Below are 13,116 nucleotides of genomic sequence, written 5' to 3'. Positions count from 1 at the left end.
ACTGCATATTTTTGGAATGTAAAAGAAAACTGGAGTACCAAGAAGAAACATTTAGTTTAATGCAAAGGAACACAGTTACCTCCATGACTATGCTTAAACAAGTTTTTTCCATTTATTCCTAAATTAGAACTTGCTCGATACTCTTTTGTATTGTATTGCTCGATACCCTTATTTGTATAACTATAAGGGTATACATTTCCATCATCCTACTGATTGTGGCAAGAATGGGGATTATTGGAGAATCGTGGGCAGAATAATTTTTGTGACATTTATTCGAATTCTGAAAGGACACCTGTGGGTTTACAACTTACCAAATTGTGATGAAATCAACCTCCTATACAATCCTTGTGTACTGACTATTCGTGTGCAGCATGTAAATATTGTAGTATGAATAATGTGTGGAATAAACCTAATATTGGCCATTACACTGGTCATTGCCTTTTAGGGCTTGTACAATATTTGCCTTGTGTGACAATACAGTGAATGATTAAAGAGTATATTTCATGATCTGCCAAGTCTATTGAAGCTGTATCATGTTGTAGTGATTGCTCATCACATTTGGTCTAAAGTCCTATGATGTATGTACAGTGCAAAGACACAAGTAGATTGTTAATGCTTAGCAAAAGCTCACTTGGCAGTCCAAGGGTTAGTACAGAGTGTGAATGCAACAGTGTGTGTCAAATCTAGCTGCCAGTTCTGTGTGACCTTGTGAAGTTGTCTTTAGTTCTAAGTTGTGCTTTCAAAGTCTAAATTAGAGGTACAGCCTGTGATTCACTTGCTCTTGCGGTTATATTTAGTTTTATGGTCCCTCCGATGATGATGATGATTTAGTGCCTTTCCAGTTATCACCAATGGGGGTCTCCCCTTAAAGAATTTTTACCACTTATCCAGTTTTGTGTAATTCACATCAAAATCCTTCATTGTACTTCAAGTAGTATCTGTTGTGTATGCTCACCTTCACACTAAAGTTTTGTACTGTGATAAATTATGGTAGCCTGGGAAAGACCTTGAATCCTTAAAAATGCACAAGCTTGCCAAAAGTTATACAACTGAGTTCAGTGTAGCTGTTACAAAACAGAAGGGTAGTATTGCTCTTTGATGCTATCCAAGAAATTTCCCACTCATAATAAATGTTACAGTTTCTTTTTGCTTCTTGATTATAAAGACATCCATATGATGAATGTCTTATGGTGATCCATATGGTAGTGTGCTGAATATGTAATTGATAATCTGCAATGTGAGTAAACATGTATTGTAAATTTTAGGCCCAGTTTAAAGCTATGATCTGAGCCTCCTATAATTTTCAACAGTCATATCCAGGCCTTCTAACCTTCTCTGACAACCTTTGGTATATAAATCCCTTTATTAATAATTATTGATTTTTTTAATGATTACAGCAATGTCTGCAAAAAAGAAGAAAGCCTAATGTTAGGGCTATGTACAAAATAAACAAAATAAAAAATAAACAACAAATGACTGCACGATGAATGAACGAGTGCTGTAAATACAGCACTATTCTGCTCTATTCAGTGGCAAGGGGGAGAACGATTTAGCAGAACCCTGCTGCGCTCTCTCCCCCTTTACTTCCATTACGATCATCCGTCATTTGTCGTCCATCCTCCGTGGATCTGCCAGGACGGTCGTTCGGATGATGTACGACTGGCACTGTACACACACAAGATTCTCGTCCGATATCAGCCCTGAGACATTTATCTGATAAGAACCATTGCATGTGTGTACCTAGCCTAAATCTTCAGCGCCTGAAATCTCACTACAGCAAACAGTCTATTCACAGATAAAACACAATATGGAATACATATACAAGAGTATGAATATATATATATATATATATATATATATATATATATATATATAAATAAATATTTTTCCTGACCTTGTACTCAGGCATGGTATACCTTTCTCACTAGCATTGTATTAGATTATTTTGGTCATGTTGGTCAGCATATGCGGGAATATTTTCAGCTATCAGGGGCTCAGATGTTTTTTATCCACGTGTATAGTTAAAAAGTGAAATAGTTAAAGCCATGCAGAACGTAATCATTTTTTCTATCGTGAACAGAAATGTTACAAGCGGTGACTAGTATCAGTGCACAAAGGTTGCAGTCCTTCTGAGGTAACTGACATAGTCGTGATTGCTGGTGTGTCAATAAAGCTGTGTCCTTGGAAGCAGGAGACACATTTATAGGTAACCACATTCCTGCAAGTTTGCTGCACACTCGTATTCTTAGAACCTTCCAAGGCAGACCTCCCCCAATATGCTGCTAGTCAGCTGACAAATGGCCATGTGGTAAAGCTGTGCCAACATTTATTCTTAGCATATTGTATATACATGCATGGCTTATTATACTGTTGACACCCTCACAAAGTCATTGCAAGTTTTATATAGCTCAATAGCCATTGCCCTGAACTAAAATATAGAATTAGGTTGTCAAATTTATTTGCCCAGCATAATACACAAATGTGTATTCTGTATGACCTGACCATGGGGCATCCAATGACTGTATGTTGTACCGCTCAAGAATATTCCGACCAACTCAGGTCTCATTAAGCCATAGAGACCCGTATTATTGACTTCTTTAAATCTATGCAAATATGGGAGAACATTTAAATCTTAAGTAGATAGCATCCTAGGTGGGATTTCAACCCAGTGTCCAGAGCCATATGGCAACTAACCACATTTACAACTTTAAAAAAAATTTAACCATTCTAGAATGCAAAAAAAGTTTTGTCTTTTTGGATACCTTGGATAATTGGTTCAAGGTTAAACAATGACATGTAACATTAGAAGGTGAACCTATTCACCAATTGTCACATAAAACACTGGAATGGTTTTAGGGTTTGTTCACCTTTTGCTAGTCATGTGTGTTGCCTTTTATAAACACAGGCTTTTTAAAGAAGAGAGGGATTTTTGCCAGCTTAAAATAAAGAGACACTCAGCATATAAACTATGCAATAACTCATGAGAAATACTGGATTCACACTATTGCATTGCTGCGACTCATGCATGTTGGTGCACTATGGTGCCATTTATTCAAAATAGCAATACCAATGTACCCTACTAAAGCACCTGTGTTGCAGTATCATAAAACCCATCATAAAGTGCTGACACATTAATATTGCATCAAGCTACCACACAAAATCAAGCCTAATAGCAGACTTTCCTCAACGTTTATCCCTATCTATACAGAACAAACCAGCTTTAAGCATAAATTCTTCCAAAGTTCCTCCAAAGTTTATTCCAACATTCTATAAGTTTAGTATGTTTTCTCAAGCTTAGAGGTAGGCTATTTAATTACAGCAAATGAGTATGTATTCATTTGTTTCATAATTTTCCAATTTATTTTTAGGAGTTTAAACACCATAAATAAAGCGAACAGAATAAATGAACAGAAAGTTCATAAGTTTTTAATAATGCGTAAGGTCACAAAATCATATTTCAGAATGTCTTATTTCCCACTTAGTCCAAGATTTCTTTTGTAATTTTACATTCATTTTGGTCAAAGGAATGTAAAATTACATGACAAGATACATTATTATATTCATGGAACATATCCTTTGCTTATTTATCAGTATAAATATGTGTATTAGATCGAGTTTGATCTTTAGTTGCTATAAAAAAATCTCACAAGCTAATTTCACACAGAGTTCAGGATTGTGTCTTCCAAAGTGTCCTCAAAGCCTTTCTGAAGGGCAGTGGCATCTACATATATGATATCTGGTTTAACCTGCCCCTGACTGGAGAGTGCTAGTAGAACAAGTCTCTTCAATGCAGACTCCGTAAAGGAGAAGCAAAATGAGCACATACACACAGAAAAATGCTCTTCTTCTATGTCCTGTATCAGAAACTGTCAGTGTCAGTGTTTTCATTTAGTATGACCTTACTGGTAAAGAAACTGAAAGTCACACCTACTTCGTCTTTCACTTGTCATTCAAAAACTACGCCTTGGTGTGTTACTGATTCATGCAAATACAGGGCAGTGCCTGTATATTTGTGGAATTCTGCCTTACCATTAGGCAGTTGTACAAGTTGCTACTCATTATTTAGAGCAGACTTTTGCAATCTTTTTAACACGGGGGGAACTCTTTAAATCAGCAGTCGCCAACCGGTGGTCTGCAGGAAAATTTTGGTGGTCCGCAGCTCTGGCCAGTGCACAACCCTAGGGGTGTCAGGAGAAGGACCCGGGGGGCGCAGACCAGAGCCGGTAAATTTGGTGATTTGTGACATCCAAAAGGTTGGCGACCACTGCTTTAAATAACTTGCAGGGTTTATGGAACCTGACAGTAATAACAATATTCACAGCTCACAGTACATTAGTGTGGTAAGCAGTGGGAAGAATGTCTCTTACATTGCTGGCCAGTGGCAGCCAGAGAGGTCATTGATATCAGAGGTAACTGACCTGGAAGGCACAAATTGCTAATTGATCAGGGAACCCCTGGATGAACCCTAGGGATCCATGGATCCCTGGTTGAAAAACACTGATTTAGAGGAACACTCCTACTTTGTTACCTTTACCAAAGTGTACAATTGCAGTTTGTGATACTGTGTTTGGTTTTCTGCAGTACAATGAAAACATCCTTCAAAAGCATGACTGAAAAAAGGGAGAAAGTTTAACGCCATTGCTTATAGCAACAAATAATAATCCAGGTATTTCTCCTGGATAAAAGAGTAATAGTCTAATAATAAAAGTATTAATCTATGGATGATATATGCAAAGTCGTTACAGTTTTTCTATTGAATAAACAAAAATGATCGTGTCACCTAATTTAACTAAAATCTGCATTTGCTGACAGCCTGCAGAAGTCCAAACATGTTTTCACAAATTTGTAATCTTTTTGTTTCATTTCAGTACTGCTGATCATCTGTAGTTTCTTTGCAACCATTAGGGAAGCAAGGTGGCTCAGGCCAGGACATTATCTGCATGGAGTTTGCAGGTTCTCCCCGTGTCTGCGTGGATTTCCTCCAGGTAATTGGCTTCCACTCAAAATTGACCTTAGACTACATTAATGACATATGACTATGGTAGGGATATTAGATTGTGAGCTCCTTTGAGGGACAGTTAGTGACATGACTATGGACTTTGTACAGTGCTGCGTAATATGATGGCGCTATATAAATACTGTGTAATAATAGTAATAACCATTATGCATGCATGCACTCCAGCTAAATAGAGCAAATGGGGTTTGAAGTATCTATCCTGGCTGTATGTCTGTAGGTCCTTAGGGTGATGGAAAACTTTGCAGACCAAAAGAGGATGTGGAAGGCAAAGCAAAGACTGACTTTTACAGAGGTAATATAACCCCAGATCCCCATGTAATTGTAGCTGCTGAATCTGAACTGTTAATACGTTTTACATTTGCATTTCAGTATTGTACCTCTGCAAGTGTTTTTAATTTTTTTTTTTTTTGTCATATGTCAATTCTCAAGATATTTTTGGTCAAATCAACATTTGACATAAAAATGTAGAAGCTCTACTTACAAAAACAAATGTTCATATTTTTAATATACCATTTATCTTTCTCTAATTATTTTAGTACCAAAAAAATGAAACTTCCAAAGTGTTCATCTTGCCCTATATTGCTCCTAGCTGGTGCAATGAAAAGGTTCCAGGATAGGAGTAAACATGTATGTGACCAGTGGGAAAGACTTGTTCACAGATTATTCATTTTCCAAAATATGACCATATAGAGTGAATGGTAAGGGATTAGGGAACATAAACTGTGTCTATTCAGATTTATTTCAATACACATTGCAGTTTTCGAAGAACTTTATGAAACACATTACTGAACTATAAAAAAAAATAAGACAGAAGTGAAGGCATCCACAAAAGTGTCATATCATGTTTTATCCCAATGGATAGAAAAAAGGAGATGAATAATGGGCAGAATGCACATATTCCAGGTCTCCATTGTCGGGCAACCACTATCAAGGTATAAAGGTGGATGTTTTCAGATCATCTTCTTGCTGTACCTAGTTGATATGGTACTGTCAAACTCTTCTACACTTCTTCAGTTGTCAAATAGTATGGTGAAGGGGCAGGGTAAGACTGTATGACCCCCACCCCAGGGGGATGAGAACTACAATACAACAATTTAGAAGAGGTGCCCAAACAGATTTAATATGCTAAATATTAAAAAATGAAAGTTTTTTTTATGCTTAATTGGAGATCACTTCTACAAATATTAATATTCCAGCATTATATTTAGTTTATTTTTTTTAAAACTTCGTGATGAGCTGATGCATCTATTGTACACATGCTTTTAGACTTTTCTATTACAATAATTTTTATTTTTTTACATATTTACAAGGTTACAAGGTATAACTATAAAATGATACGTTACAAAAAAAATGAAGCTTTAGACTTTTGTAAATGTATCATGTTGTATTTTGCTTGTAAATTTAGCTGTGTATAAACAAGTAGCATAGTTTAGATTCTTTTTCTTATTTAGGATGTTGTGTATACATCTGTGTGGACTTCTGTTGTTGTATAAGGTCATAGCCTTCATGCTTCAAAGGTTTACACTTGTTCTGCTTAGGCACAGGGAGAGTTAACGTGCTACGTCTTACTTCCTGGGTAGTTACAATCTCAGCCAGTAAGACTCTGGCTGGATCCATATCATTGACAGGCCCATGGTAGAGGTCATTCCTCATTCTGTGCAAGGCGCAAGCCTTACAGCTTCTACACAATTACAGACATCAGCAAGTTTCAATTTACAGAGCTCTGCTGAAAAGAGATGTCCTACAAACAGCAGTTTCATTCTCGTTCAATATAGTAGTATTTGTAGTAGTATAATAGTATTTGCATATTTCAATAAATATTTGAGTGATAAAAACTCCTTTTTTTTTGGTGTTCCTTTTTATAGGGTAAGAATACAGGTTGACATTCAAAAATCCGGCCATCGATAATCCAGTTCCTTCACATTTCCAGCATGGATTTTCAAATTTACCACATTGGTGCGCCACCGTTTTCTGGAGGCTCCGTTTGTTTTGATAGCGCTGTACTCCAGAATCAGCTGTTAGGTCTTGCTTGCACCTGCTCATTCCCTCACATTTTATCATTTTTTTGCAAAGAATGTCATTTTCTGTTAAATATATACAGCATATATAACCATATAAAATCCAGGATGTTCGAAAATCTGGCATTCCTCAGGTTCGGATTAGCCGGATTTTTGAATGTCAACTTGTATAACAGCTTTTTTTTTGTACCCACATCCCCAGAAAACCTTTTATATGGTTATTAAAGCCCAAATCCAACTCAAATTTTTTCCTTGTTTTTGAGAGTAGGGAGGGATTGGAATATATATCAAGTTACTGATTTATGTGCCCCTTTAGGTTAGATTTTTACTTACATTATTTTCCAGTGACCAGACATGAAGTTGGGAGATTCCAACCAGGATACAGACAGAAATAAAATAACGTGGTGAAATTGGTTTATGTATTTGATGTTTTGATTGGGGATTTTCAACCTATTTAACATGGAGGAACCCTTAAAATAACTTTCAAGGTCTTCAGGATATCCCAGCTATAATTAATATATCCACAGCTTACAGAATGTTAGCATGGTGGTCAGTAGAAAGAATGTCATCCTTACGTATAGCCAAAAAGATCATTGTTGTCAGGTAAACAAATCTGAGAGGCACAAACTGCTCACAGCTCTAGAAACCCCTACCAGTGAATGAACCCTGGATGTTTTGGTGAGTAACAGCTTCTGGCTACTGTTGACATCTGTAACAGTACATTGGTGGGTACACCATATATTGAACCATGGGACAGGTCATAATGCTTAGTAGGCTGAAGACCAAGCAGTTTTTGAACTTTATTAAATATAATTTTCATATATAGCTTGTATATTGAACAGAAAACACCTATATGGGTTTAAACAATACAAAGCTCAAACATTGTCTGCTCCTGTGCAAATTGTATTCATGGAATTCTGGAATGGTTTAGCCAGTCCACAATTAAGTCAATCTGCTGAACATGTCATGGAAAGTGGAGGTTTCAATGCATCAGAATGAGAATTTTTTCCCTAAAGCAGACCTTCAGCAAACTCAAAGAACAAAAAGTCATAAGGACAATGATGGCATGTGCAGGAGTTACATCATCAATTGTTATCTAATGACCTAGATGTCTTCCCAAGAAGTTCACCGTGGAGCCAGCGCCGAAGAAGACTTTCTAAAAATGTACTGACCACAGGGTTCATGGACCTATGATCACTGCTGGATGCCTAAACACAGGTAAGTATATGCCATAATCAGCAGGGCTATAGGGGTTCTTTTTAAATGTATTTTGGTTTAAATAGCAAACACATTTGCTTTTGATTATATATTCTAATCCACACAATGAAAAGTTTAAATGCACCTGTATAGTACATAATGCATCCACTGTGCAATGCAAAAGTAGGTCAAGGGGAGCCTTGGAACGGCCAAGTGAACTGCTCAGTAAAATTTTGTTTTGATGAAGCACCTCAAACATGGGAAAGCAAAACTCATAAATGCTTACTTTAAATTTTACAATTTTATCATTTGTTTTTTTTGTTAGACATTACAATTAAAAAAATTAAATATTATTTATTGCTGTGCACAGCACTTGAGACTCTTTACCAAATGGTAAATGGTATTAAAGGCCATGTAAACATACTGACTGACAGGTCAGTCTGCATGGGCAGGTCTTTTTAGACACTTATTAGTCTCGCACATGTCAAGTATGCATGGCATTTAATGCTGGCAAAGCTTCAATGCCCAAGACACCAGGGCATGAATGAAAGTCCAACTGCTTTTTAACAAGCAGTCTGTGTATATCCAATATCTAACAGCATTACAGACATGAATAACATCCTGAATGTGGATTTGACCCTTGGGAGAAATGTAAATACCTTGCATAATATTTATCTGCATGATGGATAACTATGATGTGTAATAGATTGCTGGTATGTAAACAGACAGATTTACAGAATGTATAGTGGAAATTTCTCAGTATTTTACTGTGTTTTAAGAGAATTTGGTTTATGTGTAATGTGAAAGCTAATAGGCAAACATTGTTTCCAACTGGAATTTTTTATGTTCCATACAAATAGGTGACACTTGTGTAAAATCTAATACACTATATGCCACTGACCAAATTAAAAACAATACTTGAATTGTGTAAGGTACAGAAGAATGTCCAGGAAAGGTTCACTGTGCAAGTTCTTCATGAATAGACCCCAAGTTAATGTGCTTTCACTGGCCTGCAGTCTCATGGGCAGCAAATGTAAAAGGCAAGGAGCTCCACACAGTTCTTAAACCACCAACTGCATAGCTGTTCATCCCAATAAATTTCTCACCACAGAATACCCTAAATCACAATAGGTTTTGGCACAGGGAAGAGTGAAGCCTATTTATATTGACATCAGCCTCCAGAGATATAACCTATAGTTGTCTGGTTAAAAGAAAACATTAACCCCCTTTTTATTTGGGGGGGGGGGGGGGCTGACACTTTGGCAGATCAAATGTTCTTTGCTACTAAATCTAAAATTAAACACTTGCTTAGTATTGGGCTTGAAGGCAACCACTCTAAAGTGTAATAGAAGACTGTCTCAAGAGGATCTCATACCGCATGCTGGCCTTCATAGAGAACCTGTTTCTTGTTAAGATATGGGCTATGGCTGCCCACTTTACATAGAGTGCTTTTTGGCTGATAGGAATTTATTGCAAGCTAGCACAGATCTTGTGCATTTTTTAGGACGTGTGATCCTTTATTTACACTCCAACTAGGTTATTTACCCCATTTCATGCTCGGTATAGTTATGCTAAACTGATCATTCTATGTGAGGAACTGCGAGGGAGAGTAAGTACCATATTCTTATTTCCTGTACTGTTCTATATAACCTTGCTGTAAATAAAGGCACAGCAGTCTGACATCATCAGTGTCACTTTCTCATTCTGAAGACGGACTTTACCCAGCAGTGAACATTTACAGCAAGTGCAATCACCACCCTTTTAGAACACCTGTAAAGAGAGTACCTCCATTTACATTCTTTGTTTTCATCTATTCACAATTAAAGAACACAGAAGAGATAAGATAGATCCATATTTTTTATTTCCTCCAACCTAGGTTATTTAAAAACATGAATGATTGAAATAAAAAATAAAAGGAACAATGAATTGAGTCCCATCGGGTAAGCTCACTTACTGTCAGTAGTACACTATAAAATGCCACCCTGGTAGTAAGTGGGTACAAGGGAATGATTTGTTAATGTGGAAAGAGCTGGTGAAATGGAATAAAATTGTTTCCCCCAAATATCAACCAGTAGAGTTACCAGTTACATTTTATAAATAAAAGGTGTGTTTGACAAAAAAAAAATAGAAAGTCCAGAACATTCAGGGTATGTTACATAAAACAGCATGCCAGGTCACAGACATCTGAACAAGGACAAATTTAGATGACTTTCTTAAGCTCATCATACAAGACCAGGACAAAAGCACCACCCATTCCTCTGAGCACGTTGGACCATGCACCCTTGAAGAAAGCTCTGCTGCCTTCATCTCTTGCAATCTTCCTCCAGCAGTCAATTGTGCCACTGTACATGATCTCAGCTGCAAGAAGGAAAAGAATACAATTACCCAAATTGTTAAACCAACTTTAAGCAGGGTACAAGACAACGACCAATTGCATCATCCCCAAATTTTAGGTTTTTACAAGACTGTACCCTTGTACATTTGAACTACATAGACCTACAACTGCTCAAAGTGGCCCTTTTGGCAAAGATTGCTTTAAGATAAAAGAAATCTCTACGTACCTCCTTTCCTTCCAGACTGCATCATCATACGACGACGGACTGTGTCGAATGGGTAGGAGGCAAAGCCGGCCACAGCTGTTACTGTCTGAGCAATCATCCAGCTGACCACTATGTGTGTGTTCTTGGGATCTGGAAGCATACCTGTAAAAAAAGAATATAGGTATGTTACAAGCTCAAAACATTTCACACACTTGGCTTATCAGCCATTTACTTATTCAGCCAAGTTGACCTACCTTTAGCTGTGTCGTAGATTCCGAAATAAGCAGCTCTGTAGATGATGATTCCCTGGACAGACACATTAAAACCTTGGTAGAGGCCTTTAAGCCCATCGGATCTGAAAATCTTGACGAGGCAATCTCCAAGACCCTTGAATTCTCTGTCGGCACCGGCCTTACCAACGTCAGCGGCCAGACGGGTTCTTGCAAAGTCAAGTGGGTAGACGAAGCACAAAGAGGTGGCTCCAGCAGCTCCACCAGATGCCAGGTTTCCGGCAAAGTAACGCCAGAACTGGGTCCTCTTGTCAACGCCATCCAGGAAAACCTTCTTGTACTTGTCCTTGAAGGCAAAGTTGAGAGCCTGGGTTGGGAAATACCTGATCACGTTGGCAAGGTTACCACGCCAGAAGGACACGAAACCTTGTTCTTTGGGGATACGGACAATGCAGTCCATAATTCCTTTGTATTGCTTGTCGGCTGTGATTTGCTTGCTAGCATGTTGGACCTGAAATAGAAAAAAAAAAACAGGTCAATTATCTCACTCAATTAACTTTGATTTTAAAATTACAATAAACCAAAACATCTTCCAGATCAATGACTCTAAAAGCAAAGGCTTCACACCAGACTGAAAAAAATCTTGATAAATGACATTTCAAAGTAACTTAGCAATGCAAAAAATTGCACATTACATCTTTGGAAATATCAAACTATTCCAATGAATGAGCTGTCTTTGTATGATGGACTAGACAAAGGGTAACCCTTCATCATTGACACCCATCTGACGCAGTGTCCTCCTGGATGTGTGACCTTCCTGGCCCGTTACCAAACCTGATGCTAGGCCATAATCTGCAGGGCTGAACATAAATGCGGGGCAAAGGTTTTTATTTTTTTTTAATAAAATGAGGATGGGTGGGGTACTGCAGATTTAAATGGGGTGAGGCCTTGCACAATACCGATGGCCCTGGGGCCTGCACATCGCCTTAGCAATGTAGAAGGCGGCCGCCATGACAATGGAGGGGGAGGATTCCACGAGTCTCCGGGTCAGGGCCCAGCCCAGGGCCCCATTCATTGTGCCGGCTGCAGACACGTGGTGACGGAAGGGGGCGGAGCGGCGGGGAGAATCCCGGGAAATCATTACACAACTGCCGGGCCATCAGGAAGGACGAGTCATCGGGGAGGCCTGGAGAGCCCGGCACAGGTAGCAGCATGGCCGCTCATGGCGGGCACTCGTACACAAAGGACACCCGATCCCTTTGACCTACAGGCGGGTTGTCTGGCCCGAGCCACCGAAATGCTAAAATAATCGCCGGATCGGTCCGATGTCACGTGCACACACGTGTGACCCCATACAATAGTGTAATACGGGGACACAATCATCGGCAATGGATCGGATACCGGCCAAGGTCGCAGCAAGGAGACCGATAAACCGGCCGATCCACAAACGAGAAATACATGGAAATTAATGCATTGCTGTGTGTGGGTGACCAGGGTACCGGGGAGCCCGGCTAATCTCATGCTAGCTGTAGGTGATCAAGACAAGGACACTGCGGATTACCGAGGCCCGCAACATATTACGCTGCAAGGGCATCCGCATCGTTCGTTATATAACCCGAGCCCACTTACCGCCACTGCCCACCCAAACGCCCTAGAACACAAAATACCGCAGCAGGCCCTGTAAGATGAATGTGACCCCCCACCCTCCCGGCATTACGATGCTGCATCCACCCACTTCCTTACTTGCAGCAAAAGCTTGACTCTTTCAATTGGTGCTACAGCGGTCTTGGAGATAGCAGCGGCCACACCGCCGGCCAAGAAGTCCTTGGCGAAGGAGATTGCTGCGTCGGTCATGATGTCGGTTCGGTTGTACTGGCGAGTGGCTCTTACTGCAGCACTGAGCTTCCGAGGGCTGGGAAGAGTGCCGATGAAATGGCCGGCTTTATAGTGAGCAGGCGGCAGGGAGGGCGGGGCCTGGGCTCTGATTGGTCGTGTAAGGGGGGATGGAATGTAAGGCTTGGAGTGGAATGCCTCATTTTTGGTGGCGCGCGCAGAACAAGGAGGTAAGAGGCGGGGAGGCGGCGCGAGGAACGTTAGCGGTGACGTGGGAGTGT

The 13,116-nt window shown here is 39.4% G+C and overlaps 1 protein-coding gene across 1 annotated transcript; it reads right to left on the bottom strand.

The window, feature by feature from the left end:
• Window positions 1-10,071: 10,071 nt before the first annotated feature.
• Window positions 10,072-12,932, bottom strand: SLC25A5 (solute carrier family 25 member 5). The gene is made up of 4 exons (XM_072430664.1): window positions 12,746-12,932; window positions 11,027-11,513; window positions 10,794-10,934; window positions 10,072-10,590 (listed from the first exon to the last, which is right to left on the bottom strand). Exons 1-4 carry the CDS (start codon window positions 12,854-12,856, stop codon window positions 10,433-10,435), a joined length of 897 nt encoding a protein of 298 aa, XP_072286765.1. The 5' UTR covers window positions 12,857-12,932; the 3' UTR covers window positions 10,072-10,432.
• Between the last annotated feature and the right edge of the window lie 184 nt (window positions 12,933-13,116).

This window comes from Pyxicephalus adspersus, chromosome Z (assembly GCF_032062135.1).
Source record: "Pyxicephalus adspersus chromosome Z, UCB_Pads_2.0, whole genome shotgun sequence".
In the NCBI taxonomy this organism is placed as follows: Eukaryota; Metazoa; Chordata; class Amphibia; order Anura; family Pyxicephalidae; genus Pyxicephalus; species Pyxicephalus adspersus.
This window is presented reverse-complemented; position numbering and strand designations above follow the sequence as displayed.